Genomic DNA, 22,483 nt, shown 5'->3' on the forward strand with positions numbered 1-22,483 from the left:
GCACATTATACCAAGAGCACAATCAAAAAGGCCCCTCTCTCATCCCTCTTTGTCTTGTTTTCCCAAACCCATTTTGTCCCCTCTCACTCAGCTCTAACACTGTCCTCTCTTTTTACATATTTTTCCCTAACAAAGGCCAGTTTACTTTTCATTAGGGAGGGCTGGTGACAGACACAATTATGCAATATAATAAATTGATTAGTTTTTTTCTTGCAAGAACCAACATGCCTAGTTGTTGCAAAATTAATGTACTACAAGTACGGTTGACCTATAATGACAAATGCAGATATAGTTAAAGAAAAAAGGAAAAATATCTTTAAGTGCATCTTTAACACATCTATAAAGCAAAACAAATATGTGGCATTCTGTCGTCCATCACAGCCGGATGTTGATTTCACTCCTGACAAAATCAATTTCAGATATGCTCTCATTTCCATCAGCGTCAGAAAGAAATCCACTCCCAGTATTGTCGATGGTGATGTTATGTTCAAGGGCTGTGATTCGCTGTTTCAGTCGAAGCTGGGAGGAGTTGAACTCACTCTGTAGACGGGCCAAACATGTCTGAAAATGGATGCACATGATCACTTTTGTAGTTTACAAAATTTAGAAACAACTGTTTATGTCAATCAGCAGACTCATTTTAGCAAGCTAACCTGCAGTCGATCAAGACTGGTTTCTAGCCTCACGACCTTCTCCTCCAGTTCTTCACCAGCTAAAATGTTAATGTCCTCCAAAAGCCCCTCTTTCTGTAGGATGTCCCGTCCCCTCTGCTCCAGCTGGACCCTGGCATCAGGAAACTCCTGTAGTGCCTCCATCAGGTCTTGTTTAGAAAGGCAGAAGAGATCCGAGTATCCCAGACTGCGAATGTTAGCAGTGCGTCTGTTCCCCATCTTACTGCCACTAATGTTCAAAATGCTGATCTCCCCAAAGCAGCTTCCTGAGGTCAATACAGCAAACTGCGAGACTCCATCCTCCCCCACCACTGCCAAGCGGCCATCTTTGATGATGTACATCTCCTTACCGATGTCTCCCTTAGAAAAAAAAAACAGAGTTTAACTGAACCAAACCACAAGTGGAAATCTACCAAAACCAGTATCTATTGTTTTTAAAGGCGGGTGGGGGGGTGGGTCATGTAAAAATCACTTTTTCAAGCTTTATATCATGTAAGTGTGTCATTCCCTCCTGAAAAACATACCTCCAGTGTTTCTCAGATTGATTCACATATTTTTGAGTAATCTTTAAATCTGCTAGCAGCCAGTTTTCTGCTGTTATGCTTGAGGGGACGAGGCTCTGCCTAGGGGACGAAGCCCCTCCTATATTCTCTTCCTTAGTTTAGCCCACAGCACCCGCCTCCGTAGATTTAGCTTTTAATTTACTTATTTTAAATAATTTTGTAAGAAACCCATGGCTTATGTTGTCTGTACTTAAAAATAAAAATGTAGATAAAACTTGCACCCCTCCCCTGCTTCCAGCTGATCTAAGCTTTCATTCTGACCTCAGCCATGGAACAAGTAAATGACTGGCTATTTAAATCATGCTTGCTTCTAAATTCTAAAAAAACGGTCTGTATGATGTTCTCCAAGCAATCAAAAGTGATGAAAAATTCCGGAGTGTTCTTGAGAGGAGAAGAACTACAACTCGTCACAGAATTCAAATATCTTGGTCTGACACTTGACTCCACTCTATCTTTTAAAAATCATATAAACAAACTTGCCAATACTGTTAAATTTCACCTTAAAAATTTTAAACAAATCAGACCCTTTTTAACACTTAGTGCAGCTATAATGTTTCTCCATTCAATGATTTAATCCCATATTGAATATTGCATCACAGGTTGGTCTCTCACCACTGATACCAATTTGAAAATAATTGAATCTTTGTATAAAAAATCTCTTAAAGTTTTTGACCAAAAACCTAATTCATTTCATGTATGCAATATTTTAAACAAGTACAATCTTCTAAACTTTGAACGTTTTATCAACTTTAAGTATGTATGCTTCATTTACAAAGCGCTACATGGACTAGCCCCACCTCCTGTGTCTGCCTTTTTCAAACCTAAGACTTCAAGTGGTCTGAGAACTAGGGCCTCCTCCAGAGGAGACTGTGAGGTCCCCTTCAGAAGAACTACCCATGGACAGAACTCTCTCTGTGAGGGCCACTAACATCTGGAACAGTCTCCCTCTGCACATACGGGAGAGTCCTACGCTGGTCAGCTTTAAAACCCAAATCAAACTACGGCTGAAAAGAAACCAGTCATGTGACCACTAGACTCTGAACATTTCCCTGTTCTGCCTGTATTGTATTGTATTGTTATTGTTATGGTCATTTTTATATTCATCATCATATCCTCAAATGTATGTTCATGTGTACAATTTGTCATGTTTTAATACATGACGACTCCATTACTCTTACACTTTTGAACAGCTGAATCATGATTAAACAGTACAGGTCGTATTATTCTCAGTGCAGCACAGTCTCTGCTCACATGCAGATATACACTGACGCACACACTTATCAAGGACAGATAAAAGACTGGAGCCAAACCTTCTCATAACATCTTCATCATCCTCCAACATTTCCACTATGGGCATCTGACTCCCTCCCTTTTGTCTCTCACTGTTGGGACCTTTTCTTATCTGTATAAAAAGCTTAAGCTTTGAAACTGTTGGAGCGGGGCGCGGCACTTCCTTCGGACGTCCGCCTGGACGGACGCTAATTTTGTTTCACTTTGTTCCATTTTGTACCTTTTTACTTAGCAATAGAATAAACTTTTTATATAAAATCATCAATGCTTCTCCTGGATTCCATCATTCAACCAGAGCAATGAATCATGTCTTCAAATGAGGTCAACCGTAAATTCTGCCGTAACAATTGGCGTCACGAACAGGATCCATCTTCTGCTCTGTGGGGCGTCGACCGTGGACCAGCACTGGGTCGACACATTTGAAGCCCCGGGGCTGGCCCGCGGTGGTCCGCCCTCGGACAGAGACTGGAGCACGAACCATCGGTTGAACCTCAAACACCAATTCGGACTAAGGTAAAGCTGCCTTTATAAACATATATGTATAAATTTTCATTTACATATATATTTGCTCTGTGTTGATTTTTTTTGGAACCAGTCAAGCATTGTATTGATTTTCAGCTTTGAGCTTTGATTTTGATCCTCAGCTGTTCTGTGTTTTGACGCAGTGAATAGCCATGAGAAGGGCTCAAATGGTTGCTTTTTAATGCTGTAGGTTCTCTCTGGTTTTCTTCGGGCTCGGATATTTTGTTTAAGCATAAAATACGGCTGGTCATTATTTACTTTGGTTTTGTTCGGACACCCACAGCCTGTGAGGTCCTGACCATAGATAGACGGGCAACAAGGTTTCCAAAACATCCCAGCGGTGCCATGATCTGAGTTCACCTCTGTACCGAAAGATTAAAACCCCGAATCTAACCTAAATTGTGTTTCTGTGAATCAAACAGATGAACAACCCAATAAACAAATAATATATGCATACGCATATACAATCTTGGTATGATGTGAACTCAGATCATGCTTCAGTGAGTTTTACTTTTTTTTTTTATCTTTGTTTTTATTTTGTTTAAACGTGGAATCAGATTTCTCCCTTTGGCTTGGCTTTAATGCTTTCATTTGGACGAGTGTCAGCTTTTGAGAAAGGGAGAGAAAGACAGAGAGCCAAACACACACACGTCGCTGCTGTGTTTTTCTTTTTTTTTGGACGTGTGACCACACACACACACACACACACACACACACACACACACACACACACGTACAGAGAGAGAGAAAGGGAGAGAGAGAGAGCACACACACAGGCACGCGCACGCACACGCACAGCCACACCCATCCCAAGAGAGAGGTGGCGCCCCTCACTGGCCAGTTTAGTGCACTACACACTTTTGTGACACAACATTGTGATTTCTCACCTCTCCTGTGCCTACAGAATAGTGCCATTACACACAGACACTATTTTTATTTTATTTTGATTTCATGTTTGATGGGCAACACACACTCAAACACACACACACAGATGAATACAGTATTTCATTTTATTTTATTTTAATATTACTGTTACCATCATTATCATTTTTTATTATTTAAATTGTTAGTTTCTGTTGGCTTTGTGGTTGCCCCCTGAAGAAACGACATCTTCAATGAAAGAATGAAATCACCTTCAACTCTTACGCTAATGGGATGTCAACATCATTCAAAGGACCAAGCATCAGAAGGAAATGGACAGTCAAAGGTGTGTGACCTTTCAGGACTCAAGGACTCAACTCCCATTCAGCAAAGCAATGCTGAAATAACTCGCTCAGTCCCAAGTCAACTCTTCATCGTCTATGAATGGGCCGCATGCCAATGCCCCATCATCAAAGACTGAGAACCTGTGGGCGTCGGAGTGGACACTCCCCCCACCAATGAGTTGCGAGTTAAACGCCACGACTACTGCCTGAATGATGGGCAGCAACTGCAGACTGGTCACACGTCTGCTGGAAATCTTCACCAAAAAGACACTGTTTCAAAAGCCACAAGGATACCAAGCAACAAGAAGTCCACCACAGCCTTTGGTGGTAGTGCTAAATCACTTTAGCCTTGAACTTTGGCATGGAGGGGGACAACTAGCAAATAGCCAACAAGCTTCTCCTTCGCACAATACTAACCCCTCTATCTTCTGACTGTGCACTAGATTATTTTGTTTTCATTTATTCTCTCACACGCAGACAGACCAGGCATACAGTCACACACCCACATTCATAACTATGAGAAACTTCACACAGAACCCTTCTGTTTGCCACATGAGATCAAGTGTGCCCATCATTTATCTTTGCTTTTATTCATTATGTTGCTCATTTATTTACACTGCTGTTGCCTTTATGAGAAAAGAACAAACAAAGGGGAAGAAAATAGTGTTACTGATAAGGTTGTTTTTGTTTGCTTTTCTTTCATTTATTTTCTTGATTGAGGGGAGGCCCCCACAATGCAAGATATGGTTACATCCGCTGAAGAAAGAGCCCTCTGTTGCCTCAGCTTTTGGAGCTGAAGTTTTAATTTTTATTGGCCATGATTTTTTTTGAGCTCACACGTTTTTCTCCTTTGTTATTTCTGAACGATTCTTCTTTTTCTCTTTTGTTTTTACTCAATTTCAGGAAAATTGAGACAGAGATTGAGGACTGCAGCCTCAACAAGTTTAAATTTTGACATTTTTTTGACCGATACCCTCGTAAACAATCTGTACCTTACCCTTTTTGAAGCTGCTTGCGACAGACAGCCTAGTTCAACATTCATTGTTTTCATTTTGCGCGCCTCCCCCTTACCGCGTCGGACTGTCTGGCCGGCCCAAAGCCACTCGACAGCATGGGGGGGGTACCAAATTTTTCCTGAGAAAAAGAATGTCCCATTAGTTGCTATGAGTACATAGGCAATTACTTTTCAAACAAGAAGTCCTGGTTTAATGTGCAGAAAAAGGATAAACCTTGCTAGGGAAAGCGCTCTTTGGGGGATAGCGGTCCACCTGATTTGATACATGCTTGGTAACCGAATACCGTTCTGAACAAATTTCTACGTTCCCTTTGAGTGAGGGTTATTAGAGGTTGCGTGCTCCGTTCAATCTTAGAGGTGCCCAATAAAGTCCTGACAGTCTGCGTTGGTGTTTATAGTTCTCCCCAGTGATAGCCGGAGGTTGAGAGTGTGTTCATAGTTCTCCCCAGCGGTAGCCGGAGGTTGAGAGGGTGTTCATAGTTCTCCCCAGCGGTAGCCGGAGGTTGAGAGGGTGTTCATAGTTCTCCCCAGCTGTAGCCGGAGGTCGAGAGTTGTTGTTGTGTCCATAGTTCTCCCCAGCTTTAGCCGGAGGTCGTTGTTGAGCTTTAGCCGGAGGTTGAGAGATCCCCCCCCATAGTTCTCCCCAGCTTTAGTTGTTGAGCTTTAGCCGGAGGTTGAGAGTTCTCCCCAGCTTTATCTTTTACAAAGCCGGAGGTCGAGAGTTGTTGAGTTTGTTGAGTTAGACACGGCCGTGCGATTCCTGCCTGATCAGCAGATGAGCAGACTGTCGGTACCACACGGGCAATAATCTAAGTGTAGACTCCGCAAAGGCGGAAGTAAAAAGGAGCGTACCTCTTAGTAATCAGACGATACCAGTAAAAAGCAATTAATTAACACTAAAAGGTTGCCAAGCATGGGGGGGGCAATAAGAGCTCATTGACCCCGAGAGACGAGGTGGACTGGCTATCGCCGCTGGTGGGTTAGATGAGACCTATATTCCACTTAGACACTATGCAGCAAAACCTTGTGAATGCATGGACGTGAAAATTGAGGCATGAACGTGTGCGGTGCATGAGTGACTGAATGATGACACGTTACGTATGCCTGAGAGAACCGCGTTGTGAGTGCGAATGTGCCGTGGACGTGTCATTGAGTGATTGACCGATGAATGGCTGTTTGACTACACATGTTCCTCTGTTTCACCTTCCTTTCCTCCTGGGTTTTGATGCACTAGATCTTCTCCCTGTTTTTGCCAATTGTGTAGTGGGGTGTTCAGAAAACACTGCTGCTTGTTAAAAGAACTATGGTTTTAGGCCTTGGGCCTTCTAAAAAGTTTACCAGGTTTTAAAGGTTTTTTTCTGGGTGTTTAAAAACACCAAACGACGTTTTTATATATGATACCACTTTCAGTGGAATGACTGGCTTTGACCTTGACTGACCTTACTGTTCATGTTCAGTGTCCATGTTTTTTGTTGTTATATGTGTATACTCGTTGTGGTGTGCACTTGTCTACGTCTTCGTCTTAGTTGTTGTTATTATGTAGCTTTTTCCAAAATACAGGTCGCTGTAAGGAGACGAATCAGATCCAACTAAAGAAAAGAGATATTTTAAATTATCCAGTTAAGTCTTAATGGTTTCCTCTCTTTCTGTTTCTGAGTGTTTCCTAACAGAATGCCACCGCCTTCTCGACTCCGATCCTTCCTCTTCGCCGCCATGCCTGGTCACTGCTTCTTATGATGAAGGATGAGAATTAAAGGGAAGTATTGTCCATAACTGTAACTGGGAAGCAAAGGGGAAATAGATTGAAATAGACACGTGACAATATGACATATTGTGGATGTTCTAACATAATATCTATTCCAGAGACTACAGAGACTTCCAATCCAACTGCAAAAGTGGGGACAGATCTTCAAATTTCCAAAAGGAGCGTACAGTTGACCCTGGCTTTGACCTTTTAAGGCTGAGGAGGAGGAGGTCGAGGAGGTTGGAGGGCACAAAGGCAGGCGGACACAAGAGAGAGGAAAACGGAGACACATCCAAAATGATCAGATAAGTGATTTTCCAATGATATTTATCATATGGTTTTAAGAATCCAAATGTATTCTTATGTAAAAAAGGGAAGGGAGCGGGCCAACGTCCCTCTGGTTTTTTATTTATATTTTATCATAGGAAAATATACATCAAACCCTCCAACTATTTTCTTCTTGTTCCACCAGCACTTAGCGTGCAAGAGCATAAAACACCTTCACTGGGTTTAGACACTTTTAAGGGAAAAATTAAGTGTTCTCAACATTGGGTTGGTGGCCCAATCTGGGTCGCCTGAGATTTAAAAAAGGGTCCTCCTGAAATTCTTGATAATTGATTGAAATAAGAGATAGTTTAAAGTTAAGTAACTTCCAAGCATTTAAGGAAGCTCTCCAAACCGTGCTGGGGCTCGTCACCCCTACGAATGGGATAAATACAGAGAGCAAAAGACAATATGATTGTTCGACTCAACTTAACTTTAATTCTGTCTAACCTTAAAGGGCCAATAATCTTGCTAAACTCTGGTTCAGACACAGAATAGGAGACACTTTTGCCACCAATTGACCTTCAAAATTAAGTAAATTACATCTCAAATAATAATTATGAGGGAAATGAATGAAATAAATGAACTGACAAATTCAGCTCTATAAAAGAATTAGGCTATGTAATTAGGTGTGGAGTGTTAACATTATTCAGAATAAATAAAGGATAGAATAAGATTTCTCCTTCACAAATAAGAGATAGCAAAGAAAAAATGAAACAAACAATTTAAATAAATAAATAACATTATTTATTTATTTGGTTAAACTCATTTAGCTTTCTCACATCTCCATGTCTCCCAATTGTATGTATTCATCTTGAGAAGACATGTAATCACACTCCACACTTCTCCGTCTGACTTGCATGTCCTTCTCCGTCCGACTTGCATGTCCTTGTAAACAGTGGTTCTAAAATTGCTTCTCACCAGGTAAGTAGATGTACCACAGATAATCACTGCAACTCCAGCTATGCTTCTTCTTACTCCAGGAAAAGAAAATCGAATTAATACTTCCTGCTTTTCTTTCAGCCTCATATTTTCCCACTCGCGTGCGAATGCTACAGATAACATTGAGCTAGCATGGCTAAAAGCTCACTAACCCACACCTAACCATTGTGTGATTGTGCAGCAGCACCTTTTAGGATCTGAAAAGCTCTCAGATCCTGACCTCTGACCTGTCTCTGCCTTCCTGGCCATACTAACTATTCATTTAGTTAGTTAACTAAACCTAACACCCCTAAACTTCTATTCTATTCTATTCTATTCTATTCTATTCTATTCTATTCTATTTTATTCTATTTTATTTTATTTTATTTTATTTTATTTTATTTTATTTTATTTCATTTCGTTTCCACATTTTTCTTGATATATCTATATCCGTGCCTCACAAAAGAAGAATATATCCAATGTATGACAATAACGATGCTAATGGTTAACCCTGACAGACAGCAAAGGTGGAATATAATAATTTTGTTTCTTGATTTGGTCGTTGAGGCGACCAAAAGTGGGGAATGTTATGGTCATTTTTATATTCATCATCATATCCTCAAATGTATGTTCATGTGTACAATTTGTCATGTTTTAATACATGACGACTCCATTACTCTTACACTTTTGAACAGCTGAATCATGATTAAACAGTACAGGTCGTATTATTCTCAGTGCAGCACAGTCTCTGCTCACATGCAGATATACACTGACGCACACACTTATCAAGGACAGATAAAAGACTGGAGCCAAACCTTCTCATAACATCATCATCCTCCAACATTTCCACTATGGGCATCTGACTCCCTCCCTTTTGTCTCTCACTGTTGGGACCTTTTCTTATCTGTATAAAAAGCTTAAGCTTTGAAACTGTTGGAGCGGGGCGCGGCACTTCCTTCGGACGTCCGCCTGGACGGACGCTAATTTTGTTTCACTTTGTTCCATTTTGTACCTTTTTACTTAGCAATAGAATAAACTTTTTATATAAAATCATCAATGCTTCTCCTGGATTCCATCATTCAACCAGAGCAATGAATCATGTCTTCAAATGAGGTCAACCGTAAATTCTGCCGTAACATTATGTTGTATTGTATTGTATTCTATAGTATGTTGTCATTTCTTATGTATTTGCCTGCCTCGGGACTACGGATGTAAACTAGCTTTGTAGCTATAATCCGGCATATTTACATTTGTTTAACACTGATGTTCATTAATGTGCAATGTCCCTATCAAATAAATAAATAAATAAATAAATAAACTGTGTCTTGTTTGGTCTATACTCTGAATCGAAGTAACTGCCTGCCTTTAGTTTTTAAAAATGCCTTCAGCGAGAAAATTTATTTTTGGATGTGAAGAAAACAGCCCTCTTTAATGCTGACACAAGTCAAAGGGGCAGATTTTCTTTAGCTTTGCGCCTGTTAAAACGTGGGCAAACCCAGATATACCAAACCCCATGCAATTAGGATTGGGCCTGCCAAGTAAGCAATATAACAAACACAATCCATTGAGCTTGTTTGCCACTAATGAAATGCAATATGACAGATCATCTGTTTACAAAATATTGGGAAGAGAAAATGCAAACATTGCAGTATTTCTCAATTGTTTAATTGCCCTACTATGTTCACTGACTCATCATATGGGTAAACTCCTGTCACACGGTTTTGCAATTAGCAATCAAAACTTTAGCATAAAACTTAAAGGGCATGTGAGAATTTCTGTTTTGGAGCCAATATTGAAAACAGAGTCAGAGCCAGAGGACCGAGAGCAGGCCCCTCACTAGGGGCTGGCCCCTTCCAGCCTAGCACAAGCATTGTGCCCATCCACTTGTGACACAAGTTTTTTTTTTAAATATTTAAATGTATTTATTTTTAAATAGGATAATAGCTATTTTTTGTATTCTAAGTTTGCATTTATTATTATTTTCATTAAAAAGATTTTAAAAAACAATGGTGTTTGTGTATGATTTTAATTTTATTGATGTAAATCTACACAGCAATAGCTGTGTCGAAAAGGAAGTGACGTCAATTTGTTTAGCGCATATTTTCTAAATTATCAACCTACGGGTGTTGTGCCAATCTACTCCCCCCGTCAAAATCGGCACCCCCTAGCCTTGGGAGCGCGCACGCATTCAGCGAGGGTGGACCGACGCGGTTGAACATAATTTACAGAACGGCATCTTTGATCACCTCTGCTGCTTTTTGAATGATGTTTCGTGATCCTAATAAATTATGTTATTGCCATGTATCCTATACCTGTTTGAACTTTGTTTATGTAGACCTGCTGTCAAAAAATGTCCTCTCAGCACAATAAGCATTATGTTAAGCACAGAAGTATAGGCTGCTTTATTTTATGAAATGTACAATGGCCTCTTTAATTATATATTTTCAGGCCCCATTTTTGACCTGTCAAAAAAAGAGATCCCCCCCATTTAAAGCACAAATGTCACACAAACCTCAGCTGATGTTTCTTATATTGTAAAGCACATCTTAAATAATAACTAGGATTAATTTCAGCATGTTTACTTTCTCCTACATGAAGTTACATGGGGTGGGGGTGATTAGATTTTCAGCCAACATTTTGAGCCAAAATGCCAAAAATCGCGTTGATTTTGACACGTCGACACGCAAAAGACATGCGTCATGTCATAAATCACGCGTGTGTAATACTCTCGTTAATTTGATTTTGACATGTTCAAACATAAAAAGCGTGTGTTGCATAATTTGATTTCAACGCGTCGACCAACTATGGTAATACATTCCAAAAGCTTCACCTTCCAAAAACAGACCACTGAGAATGATCACTGATCAGAATGATCACTGATCAGAATGATCACTGATCACTCATCCACAGACCCTCAACACTGAATGTGTGTGAATGTGAGTGAGTACGGGTCGCTGTGTGTGCATGCATATGAGTGTATGACTGTGTTATGTGTGGATGAATGAGTAATGCATTGTTTTGTATAATTTGTTTGTTTTTTATTTCATGTGTCTGTGTGTATGTAGGGTTTTTTCTATGCTTAAAAATAAATTTAAATATTTATACAAAAAATAAATTAAACGATTACTACACCAATGTACCACCGGTGGAACAAATGGATTTTATTCTATTTGTTTTTTTTTTTTCAGTCAAATCAAACATCCTGGGATGAATCAGGACCAGTATGAACTCCAAACTCACAATTCAAATAGTCCAAAAATTTTCTAAAAAGTTAATAGGGATTTTATACGTACTCCGTCTGGAGCTTTTTGCTTTATTACAGGTCCTTGAATCTCATTTCCAGTGACATTTGCCTCAGCTGTGAAAAGGGAATTTTTAAAACCCAACAGTTGGTAATTCTACAGTCAAATAGACCCTATCCCTAAACACCAGCTATACCCTCCTTTATATTTTATTATGTGTGACCAAGGAGGTACTGAACTTAAAATAACCAATGGTAAAATAACCAAGGCAATAATAATATCCAAGGACACACAGATGAGTTAGTAAAAAATAGGCAGAGACAGTGCTTTCAAACGATGGAATTCAAGTTTATTAAGACCAGGAGTAAGCATAAAAGATTAAAACAAAAGAATATTTATTTCTATGACTAAAATTTAGGTTTTACTCAATGGTCAATATTAAAAGTACACATTCAATTAAAACATTACAGCCCCTGAGCCAGGACCAAACAGAATCTGAAAAGATAAAACAAGATTAAAACAACTAAGCAAGGATGGCTGGAGAGGAAATAGCCCCACCCCAAACAAACCAAAAAGTGCTACCCACAAACACACATTAAATAACAAAAGCCTTAAGTGCAAAACAGAAATAAGGGCCAACTCCCCCCTCCCAAGCACACCCGAGGGACCTAAAAGACCCAGGGACTGTATAACTTCACTGGCATAGAGCTAAAATCGGGTTTCCACAATTTACAAAAAGATATCAAATAAACTCAGATTTAACCAGAAAGAAACCCTAAAAACAAACTCTGGAATTAAAAGGGAAACAGATGTTAAAACCCAAATACACAAAAGATAAACTGAATATTAAAACACCTGTCCTACCTTAAAATTGCTTAAAACAATGGGGGAAATAGCTGCCACCAGAGTACTAAAACAGCTCTAAAACCAGAAGGTTGTGTTAAACAGCAGGTTAAAATGCTAAAAAACCAAGGGAGCAATTAAAAACTCTCCAGCCAGCAGCATTCGAGACTGATCATCAGACATGGAGGACATTTATACAGGACACTTCTTCCACTAGGCAGGAAGTGGCCTTACCTAGTTAATTATGAAAAGGGAGCCCCCTACTGACCGCTACACATGAAACATTTAGGCAGACTTTGGAGCTTGATATTTCTCTGTGCAGAGATTGTTTCCACTTGTTGTTAGAGTAAATTAGTCATCAGAGGCCAAAACTACAAGGCCTCAGTTTCTCAAAGAGTCCAACCATTTGTATGTACTCCAAAGGTCCTAAAAGATTCAGTTTTATTTTTTACCAATATTTGGAGGTGTTTTAAAGAAAAAAGGTCGGTGTCGTAAGGCGTTAAAACAAAAATACAGAACACAGCGTTTAGTTTCAGTTCATACAACTCCACTACACCTTACCATACCTTTATTATAGCCAATAATAATTTTAAAAACTCTAACTAAAAACAAAACATTGTATCCTTAAGCATATGTCTTCTGACAATGTCTTAGGAAAGTGTCATGGTAAGTACAATGAAACAGTTTTAGCGTTGTATACTGTGTGTGCAGTGTTGGGAGTAACTAGTTATTTTTGTAATATATTACAGTAATATATTCCTTTTTGAAGTAACTCAGTAGTGTAACTCATTACAGAAGTGAAAAATGATAATATATTACTAGTTACAAATAAAAAGTAACTCAAGTTACATGCATATTTGATTTAAGTGCATATTTGCTTTGTTTTCTCACTGAAAAAAGATCATCATTATAGTTAAATAAATGGGATACAAAAAAGACATACAGTTATAACTAGGGATGTAACAATTAACCGCAGTTAAAAATCGATTCATAGGTATCACGGTTGATATCGATTTTCTGAAAATTGAATCGCAGTACTTTTTTTAAACAGCAGAGGGCTGTTTATTTATCTTTCTCTTGTCCAAATGCTGAGGCTGCGGGTGGAATCTGCTACTACTTTCTTTCTGGCTGCCTTCTACTCTTAAATATGTTCATAAATGATTCCTTACCCCTTTAGCACCAAAAGAATATCTGTAATATTATGTGAATATTTGTAAAAGTCACGTTTTTCTATTAGCTCTGTCTGCTAGCATAGCATCTCTTCTTCACTGCACAAGATATCTGCATGCCAACCGAGCACTGGGTTACCAGTGCCCTCTGCTGGTCCAAACAAATCTGACGTGAACACAGGGCAATTCCTTTTTTTTTTTTTTTTTTTAAAGTCCAATTGTTAAAGCACAAAATACATTTTCAGTTGCACTTTTAAAAAGAAAAATAACTATTATGCAGTTTTGCATTGTTTACTATAGAACCTGAATTTAAATTAATAGGCTTCTTCATTTGTATTATTCCTTTATTTATTTCATTCAAGATTTTTTTTTTAGTTAAATTGCATTGTTTTGAATAGTTTATCAAGGGATTCTTTTGACAATGAAAAATAAAAGGAAATCAGTACAGTATTTTTCAATCATCATTTTTCTACAGGACCATTTTGTAAAATAAATCGTGAGAGAATCGTATCGTGAACCCAGTATCGTGAATTGAATCGTATCGGAAGTTGAGTGAATCTTTACATCCCTAGTTTAACTGTATGTACAAGTAATTTGCATATCTACCCTATATCTACCCTGTAAATTTCACTGCCGTCAACATAATCATTCAGCAGAAATAAATGTTTATTTATTCATGTGATATGATGTCATTAGCCACGCCCACTTTGACCAATCGCGAATAACTTTGAGATATCGCCTCAGGAGGGACCCAAGTTCTTACCCTCCAAATTTGGTAAAAATTGGTCTTGCCATTTAAGAGATATAAATATTCATTATTTGTAGCGCCCCCTAGTGGTCTACATCATTCAAATTTGGCGTATACCCTCACAGTCACATGCCAACTAAGGATCTCAGATTTGGTTTTGTTAGCATTTATTTTGACCGAGATATGCACCTGTTTGCATTTTTATAGCTAGCTTGAAAACTTTCCTCGCTAATAATTTGCGCATAATTTACCCGAACAAACTCATAGGGTTAACTGGAGATTACGTCCAACTGAAGACTCTACGTGCCAAGTTTCACGCTGATTGGACAAAACCCCAAGGAGGAGTTCGAAAAAGTAGGTTTTCGAGTTTTTGCGATTTTGCTCAGAGAAAAGTTCAGGCGGAAATGGGCATGGCCTAGCCTAGGTGATTCAATGCTATTCAAGGAATCTAGATCTGCAGGCAGTTATGAAAAGGGGCCAAGCCTTCCCGCGCAACTCGGCCCCCAGGTTTTGCGGAGCCCTTGGAAGTACGTCACGAAGGATGATGGGCTCGTGGCGAGCGTCAGGACACAGGCCAACGTGCCATTTGCTGTGAACAGGTGGAGAAGAAGTTTTGGAAGATGTGATTTAATGTGTGAAAATTTCAGGCCAAAATGCGTTTGCACCCATTTTAGCGCCACCAGGTGGTGCACTTTTTGGTATGGGCGATCTGTGTGCTCTTCTATGGTTACCTCGTAAATTTCACATCCCTCAACATAATACTTCAGCTGAAATAAAGGTTTGTTTATTTATGTTATGTAGTAATAAGACACGCCCACTTTAACCAATCGTGATTCACTTTGAAATACGGTCCCAGTAGCGACCCAAGGTCATACCCACAAAATTTGGTAAAAATCGGTCTTGCCATTTATGAGATATACATTTCCCATATTTGCAGCGCCCCTTAGTGGCGTAAATTAGTAAAATTTTGCTTACACCCTTACAGTCACATGCCAACCAATGATCTCAGATTTGGTGTTGTTAGCATTTATTTTGACCGAGATATGCAACAGTTATGCATTTTTATAGCTAGCTCGAAAAATTTACTAAGTAATTATTCGCGCATATTTTGAGCCAACAAAATTATTTTATCAGCTTTAGATCAAGTCCAACTGAAGACTCTACTTGCCAAGTTTCATGCCGATTAGACAAAACCCCAAGGAGGAATTTGAAAAAGTAGGTTTTTGATATGTCGTGACTTACAAAGAGCAATGTGCTGTGGGAGTGGGCGTGGCCTATGTCAGAAGATGCAACTTTATGTAGGGAACATGTGGATATAATTTTTTAGAAGATGTGAATTAAATTGTGAAAGTTAGATGCCAAAATGTTTTTGCAATTATAGCGCCACCTAGTGGCGCAATTTTTGGTATGGGTGTTCTGTGTGGTCTTTTATATCTACCCTGTAAATTTCACTGCCCTCAACATAATAATTCAGCAGAAATAAATGTTTGTTTATTTATGTGTTATTATGTCATTAGCCACACCCACTTTGACCAATCGTGAATATCTTTGAGATATCGCCTCAGGAGGGACCCAAGATCATACCCTCCAAATTTGGTAAAAATTGGTCTTGCCATTTAAGAGATATAAATATTCATTATTTGTAGCGCCCCCTAGTGGTCTACATCATTCAAATTTGGCGCATACCCTCACAGTCACAAGCCAACTAAGGATCTCAGATTTGGTGTTGTTAGCATTTATTTTGACCAAGATATGCGCCAGTTCACATTTTTATTGCAAGGTAGAAAACTTTACTCGTTCACGCTGATTGGACAAAACCCCAAGGAGGAGTTCGAAAAAGTAGGTTTTCAAGTTTTTGCGATTTTGCTCCGAGAAAAGTTATGGCGGAAATGGGCGTGGCCTAGCCCAGGTGATTCAGTGCTATTCAAGGAATCTGGGGATTTGAAGGTTTTAAATTTGCAACAAACGGTGTGGGAGATATTGGCCAAAACGTGTTGACCTTTGTTATAGCGCCACCTGCTGGCGGACATATGTGAATTTTTGCGTCCAAGGTACACGGGGTTGTCTGGACCCAACCACCAAGGGGCATCGCCCCACCTTGCACGGTTTAGCCTGCAGCACTACTTTTACCGTGGGAAAAATAAATGGTAACAATAATCCTTACGATTACATTAGGGTTCCCTGGCCCCGCGGGCTTGGCCCCCTAATAATAATAATAAAAATCTTTGCGATTACAATAGGGTTCCTAGCACCGCTGGTCCTATGAACCGCGTATGCTTACATACGCGGTACCCTGGCCCCACGGTCTTGGCCCCCTAATAAACAATCGAGAAAAACTCTAATGTAGCATACACAAATGAAGTTATTAAACCTAGAGTTTTTTGCGGTGCCTGTTTCTGCACATACATTTAACATGTTCCTGAAGCAGGTGGTAATTGTCACAACTTTACAGAGTGAAATGAAAACTCTTCCCCTAAAACGGGTAAAATATATATGCGTCCACACAGTAGCTGAACAAATCAGGGGTGGGGCAAATGAATTTTTAAACCCAAATAATAAGGCTCATGATAACATCATTTTACAACATACACATGTCCACAACAGCGGGGCTTACAAGCTTCAACATCATGGATATGGTCCATAGCCCATCATGATCATGAAAAGTATAACAAAACAAGAGAACAACAAAAACATTTGGACAGTCACTAACACAAATTCAAAGCACGGATAGTGACCGCATCATTTTGACACCCACTTTGACCATTTCAACTCAAAGCCTGTATCAGTAGCTATAAAGTTTAGTAAAACTGGCACAGTGGCCCACATGTTCACAAACACTATTTCAATATGAAGTACTGAGCCTTCAGTACTTCAAACAACGGTAAGCCTACTCACCACTATTTGAAGGTCATACAACGAGCCTTGCGCTCTGCAAACTCGTCCACGATGCTCTGTATGTCCATTTTCTTTGCTCTCATTCTCTATGGACAACATGGCAAGTCCACTCAGTCTCTCCCGTCCCACTGTGACCCTCAACTGGTTTTTATTGAGTTTTGACTTGGAGAATGAACGGGACACATGACTGACGTGCACACGCATACTTTGTGCAGAAACCATGTTGTTTACATAATGTGATCCTTGAAAAATTGAAAAATGGCAATGAATGAACCGCTGTTAAGGCTCGTAAATAGTTGGTAGTATGTAGGAAGTTTGTCACCTGTGGACGTAGCTGCTTATTTAAGGAAACTCACTTTAAGTACAGGTGAACGATTGTGGGACCCATGCAGCGTTCCAAAAAAACGAGTGGTCATCTGATGTGCGCTCCTGGCCAGATGTTCAATGGCCAGATACTTATACATATCTGATAGAAAAACCCAGTGTATATACAAAAGAAAACCTAAAAGCATTAGGTCTCTAGATGCTTATAACTGTTATGAACGGGCATGTAGGACAGCAGCTGTACACCCGTTATCTATAGTTTCCGTGTATTTTTGCATATTCCAATGGATGAGTTTCCATCTTTACATTAAGTCTCCTCCTCACTGTCTCACGTCTGCATATCAGTCTATTTACAGATTTTTATGGCCACTTTTTATTGGTTCCAGAGTGAGATAGCACTCCGTCCGCTCCCGTGCACCATCGCCTCAGGAAAACTGAAAGGGGCAAAATGCTGTAGTAAACATTAAGGGCCTCTATGTGGCGCTGTAATGCTGCCACAGAAATACACCAAAACAGGGAAGAAGACACACAGAGGCAGCATCTATTTGCAAGCATGTCTGGATAGGAGTGCAGGTTTTTAATAATTGTTCTTTATTTAGTCATAAAGAGAACCACCAGATGATTTTTAAGGCTGTGCTTCAGTTCCTGCATGACACAGGAAGGTACGAATGATCTAGTCGTTACAATAAAGACCAGTGGAGGGCAGTAAAACGCCTTGTGGCGTCCAGAAATACAGAGGAAGAGGAAAAAGACAAGGATGCACCAGAGCCGTTTAGAGAGAAAGTTACGACAATGGAAGTTCGAAATGCTTGACCGTCACGTAATTCATGTAGACTCAATTTGTTTCCGGAAGTTATTGGCGGGCAATTCAATTCATTGATTCCGAGTGACATGAATGGTATTTTCGGTAATTTGTTGTCAATAACTGCATTGATTTATAATATTTATACAGTACACGTCATATATGTATAGACAATATATATTTATGTAGTTCCATAAATAGTTTTTTTTCCTAACGTAAATTTGTTTTAAAGATGAGTGTAAACAGCTAGATTACCTGCTTTTTTGACGTAGGTAAGGCCAACATTGATTTGGTTAAAAAAACTTGTTGATATGTATTGTATACAGGATGTATTGCTTTGCATTTTCTTTAATGTTCTTAAACTTGTATGGTATTAAGAGCATTCACATCCCAATGTTTATTGACATACTAATAACCAAAAAACTTTTACGCATACAACCAACTTCTACTTAGAAGGGAGGGTGTTTAAAAAAATCATACTAGTTTATTTTCTTCCATTTCAGCAATCCCATGGTAATTAATGTCATCTTTGACTTTCAGATATCTATATATTTCAGAAACCCCTGAAAGAGCTCTGGGACAAAAGGAGTCTGACAGATTGCAGTGACTCCATTCTTCCTCCTTTGCCCCCTTCATCTTCCTCATCCTCTCTCTCTCTCTCCTCTCTCCTCCTCTCTCCTCCCTCTAGCTTAGAACATAATAAATTATATAGTATGTTTTTAGATTAATAGCACAAGCGGCGGTATCTCTGCGTAGGGAAGTTAATTCCCTACGCAGAGGTAGGGATCAAAATATACTTAAAGGTGCATTTTTTTACACATTTTTGCCTCTGTCTGTAGTTCATCATCACAGAGCAAGTATACTGTCTAAAACGTGGGTTGCTGAAAATCTGCCATGCTAGTACCAAGATGAATTCATTAAATAAATGTCTAACAAAGTCAGAAACATTAATAACTTGTCATGCAGTTTGTCTGTGCCTTTCATGCATGGTGTCCTTGCATGTACAGTAGTCGCCACCATGGTTTGCTGCGCTGCATGGGGATGCTCCAATCGCTCCAAAAAAGGAGTGAAAATGTATGGCTTCCCAACCGAACCAGAGAGGACAAAGAAATGGTAAGTCAAATTTAGCAGGAGCGATCTAAAGAAAAAAAAAATCAGGATTATAACAATAAAAAAATGTGAAGTAATCATATTAAACACTTCATTTGCACTTTATGTCCTAAAATTATATTTAATTAATTAATGTAATTTACTACAGAAAAATAAATCACGTTTAAAAGTATTTTCTCTAATTCCACATCGTTGGATGGAATGGCATTAATAAAATTGAACCTTGTGGTTAACGCTATGTGTTGCTAAATACTCTGTTAACTTTCATTGCTATGCTGATGATACCCAACTGTATGTATCAATGAAGCCAGGTGAGACAAATCAGCTATCTAAACTTGAGGTCTGTCTAAAGGACATTAGGGCCTGGATGGACCAAAATGTTCTTCTTCTCAACTCAGACAAGACTGAGGTCATTGTACTGGGCCCACGACACCTTAGAGAAAACTTTGCTAGCCTAACTGCCCTAGATGGCAGTACTCTGGCACGAAGCATAACTGTTAGAAACCTTGGGGTTCTATTTGATCAGGACTTATCCTTCAACTCTCACATAAAACAAACTTCAAGAACTGCCTTCTTTCATCTCCGTAACATTGCTAAAATCAGATCTATCCTGTCTCAGGGCGACGCCGAAAAACTAGTCCATGCTTTTGTTACCTCTAGACTGGATTATTGTAATTCTCTTTTAGCAGGCTGCCCGAGCAAGTTGCTTAAGACACTTCAGCTGGTTCAAAATGCTGCAGCACGTGTACTGACTAAAACTAGGAGAAGAGATCACATTACTCCTGTATTAGCCTCTCTGCATTGGCTTCCCATAAAATATAGAATAGAATTCAAGATTCTTCATCTCACTTATAAAGCCCTAAATGGACAGGCACCAGCCTATCTCAAGGAGCTTGTAGTGCCATACAATCCCCCCAGAACACTACGCTCTCAAAATGCTGGACTACTCGTTGTTCCATTTGTCTCTAAAAGTAGTATAGGAGGAAGAGCTTTCAGTTGTCAGGCCCCACTTCTCTGGAACCATCTACCAACCACGGTTCGGGGGGCAGACACCCTCTCTACCTTTAAGGTTAGGCTCAAAACATTCCTCTTTGGTAAAGCTTTTAGGAACCAGCTCATAGCTCATAATTAAGATGCAATAGGCATAGACTGCCGGGGGGGGGGTCTGGCATGCTCGGTTGGAGAGAGGTTGGAGAGGGCGTTAAGAGAGAGGTCATTTAGGCTAGAGAGGGACCGGAGAGGGTCCCATTCCTCTCTCAAACACTCCCTCTATGTCTGCTTCTTCCCTTGTGTGTTTGCTCCTGTACTCCTTCTGGCTTTTGTCTTGCAGGTCCGTGGGATCCTTAGTGTGGAGTTACAGAGTCTCAGCGGCTCTGTCTCCACCCTCTCCTCTGCACACACCCAACACAGCATAACGTGGATGGCTGTTCATCATAGGAATGGGATCCACACAAGGTTCCTGCTGCTTAACAGAAGGTTTTCCTTGCCGCCATGATGAATTCATGTTGGGTGTGGGATACATATGTATGTGTATATACGTATATATGCATATGTGTGTATCCATAAAATGAAGAGTCCGTCCTTAAGACTGCTCTACTGTAAAGTGCCTTGAGATACCATTGGTTATGATTTGGCGCTATACAAATAAAGATTGATTGATTGATTGATCCAGTAACGTTAGCATATCCTAGCCTCATCTGTTATCTTCTAATGATCCCTTAATCTACTAGTTTAGCCGCTAACATGCACAGGTTCATGGGTTTAGATACGCTGATAATAATAATTAATAATAATAATATCCAATATGATTATTTAAACGTCTTACCATTGAAAAGTGCATCACAAATCCGCTCTAGCTTTATTGCGCTGCAACAGTCAACTGGTCACTTCTGGGGAATGATTGAGGCTCCATGAACCGCCATTGCATTAAAAAAAATAACCATTGGAGTAAACAGAGTTGTCGCAACTCTCACTCTAAAAGGCTCTGGGATGCGCATGAAACTCGTTTTACAAAAAAATGAAACATACAAAAGAAAAGAGGAAAGAGATGGAGACATGGCAGGAGATTTGCTTGTGAAACCACGACAAGGTAGAGCTGCTGCTTTGTTGCCATTGTTACTGTTGTTGTTGTGGGGGGTCGCGCATGTGGGTTAAGAGTGAGGTATCATCGTTTGCGTATGCGAATACGCTGTCCACACGGTGACCCAACGGGTGGCGTTCACAGACTTTCCCACTCTGAGACCCGTTTACAGATGTTATTGTATTCGGCTTCTAAATTTTCGTTGCCATGTGGGCGGAAGGTGTAAATGATAAAAACAAAAACATGACAGTTTACATTAAAACCTGTCTCTGTGTGGACGGGGTCATAGCTGCAGTGAAGTTGCTTGAAGAAGACACAGAGGAAACGAAAGAATGAATGTTTAATGCTGGCGTTGATATTTTTGGGACCAAAAACATAGGTCCCAGGTAAACCACAGTGGCCTGAGCAAACTTACATTTAGCCAAATTTATTGTTAAATTAGCTTCTGCTAACCGAGTAAATGTCGCTCTCACACGTGACAAATGTTCCTCCCAGGTATCAGAATATACAACCAAATCATCAAGGTAAACAGCACAACCCTCCAGCCCCCAACAACCCGATTCATTAGGCGCTGAAAGGTTGCTGGTGCGTTCCTCAAACCAAAAGGCATCACACTATACGAGAACAACCCGCTTGGTGTAATGAACGCTGCAATCTGTTTAGCTCGCTCTGTAAGTGGCACCTGCCAATACCCTTTTAACAGGTCCAGTTTGATCACAAAGCTCGCACCCCCCACCTGATCCACGCAATCCTCCATCCGAGGAAGCGGAAAAGAATCTGCCTTAGACACTGCATTCACCTTGCGAAAATCTGTGCAGAAACGTGGACTGTTATCAGGCTTTGGCTCTAAAATACAAGGCGAAGCCCAACTAGAATCGGAGGGTTCAGCAATTTTATTTTCAACCATATACTTCACCTCAGAGTCTAGCAACTTACGTTTGTCGGGGTGTACTCTGTAACACCTCTGCCTGATTGGCAATGAATCACCAACGTCGATGTCATGCTTAACCAGAGC

At 39.9% G+C, this 22,483-nt stretch overlaps 1 protein-coding gene across 1 annotated transcript in view; it reads right to left on the reverse strand.

Annotated features, from left to right (window-relative positions):
- Positions 1–342: 342 nt before the first annotated feature.
- The window catches only part of LOC114471066 (cyclic nucleotide-gated cation channel-like), a 58,850-nt gene continuing 36,709 nt past the window's right edge, over positions 343–22,483 (reverse strand). The window contains exons 10-11 of the mRNA XM_028459607.1: positions 654–1,031; positions 343–561 (exon numbers count right to left, since the gene is read on the reverse strand). Of these exons, the coding sequence (XP_028315408.1) occupies positions 376–561; positions 654–1,031 (564 nt within the window). The 3' untranslated portion in view covers positions 343–375. The remainder of the gene's footprint in view (positions 562–653; positions 1,032–22,483) is intronic.

Source organism: Gouania willdenowi, chromosome 10 (genome assembly GCF_900634775.1).
Source record: "Gouania willdenowi chromosome 10, fGouWil2.1, whole genome shotgun sequence".
Classification (NCBI taxonomy): domain Eukaryota; kingdom Metazoa; phylum Chordata; class Actinopteri; order Blenniiformes; family Gobiesocidae; genus Gouania; species Gouania willdenowi.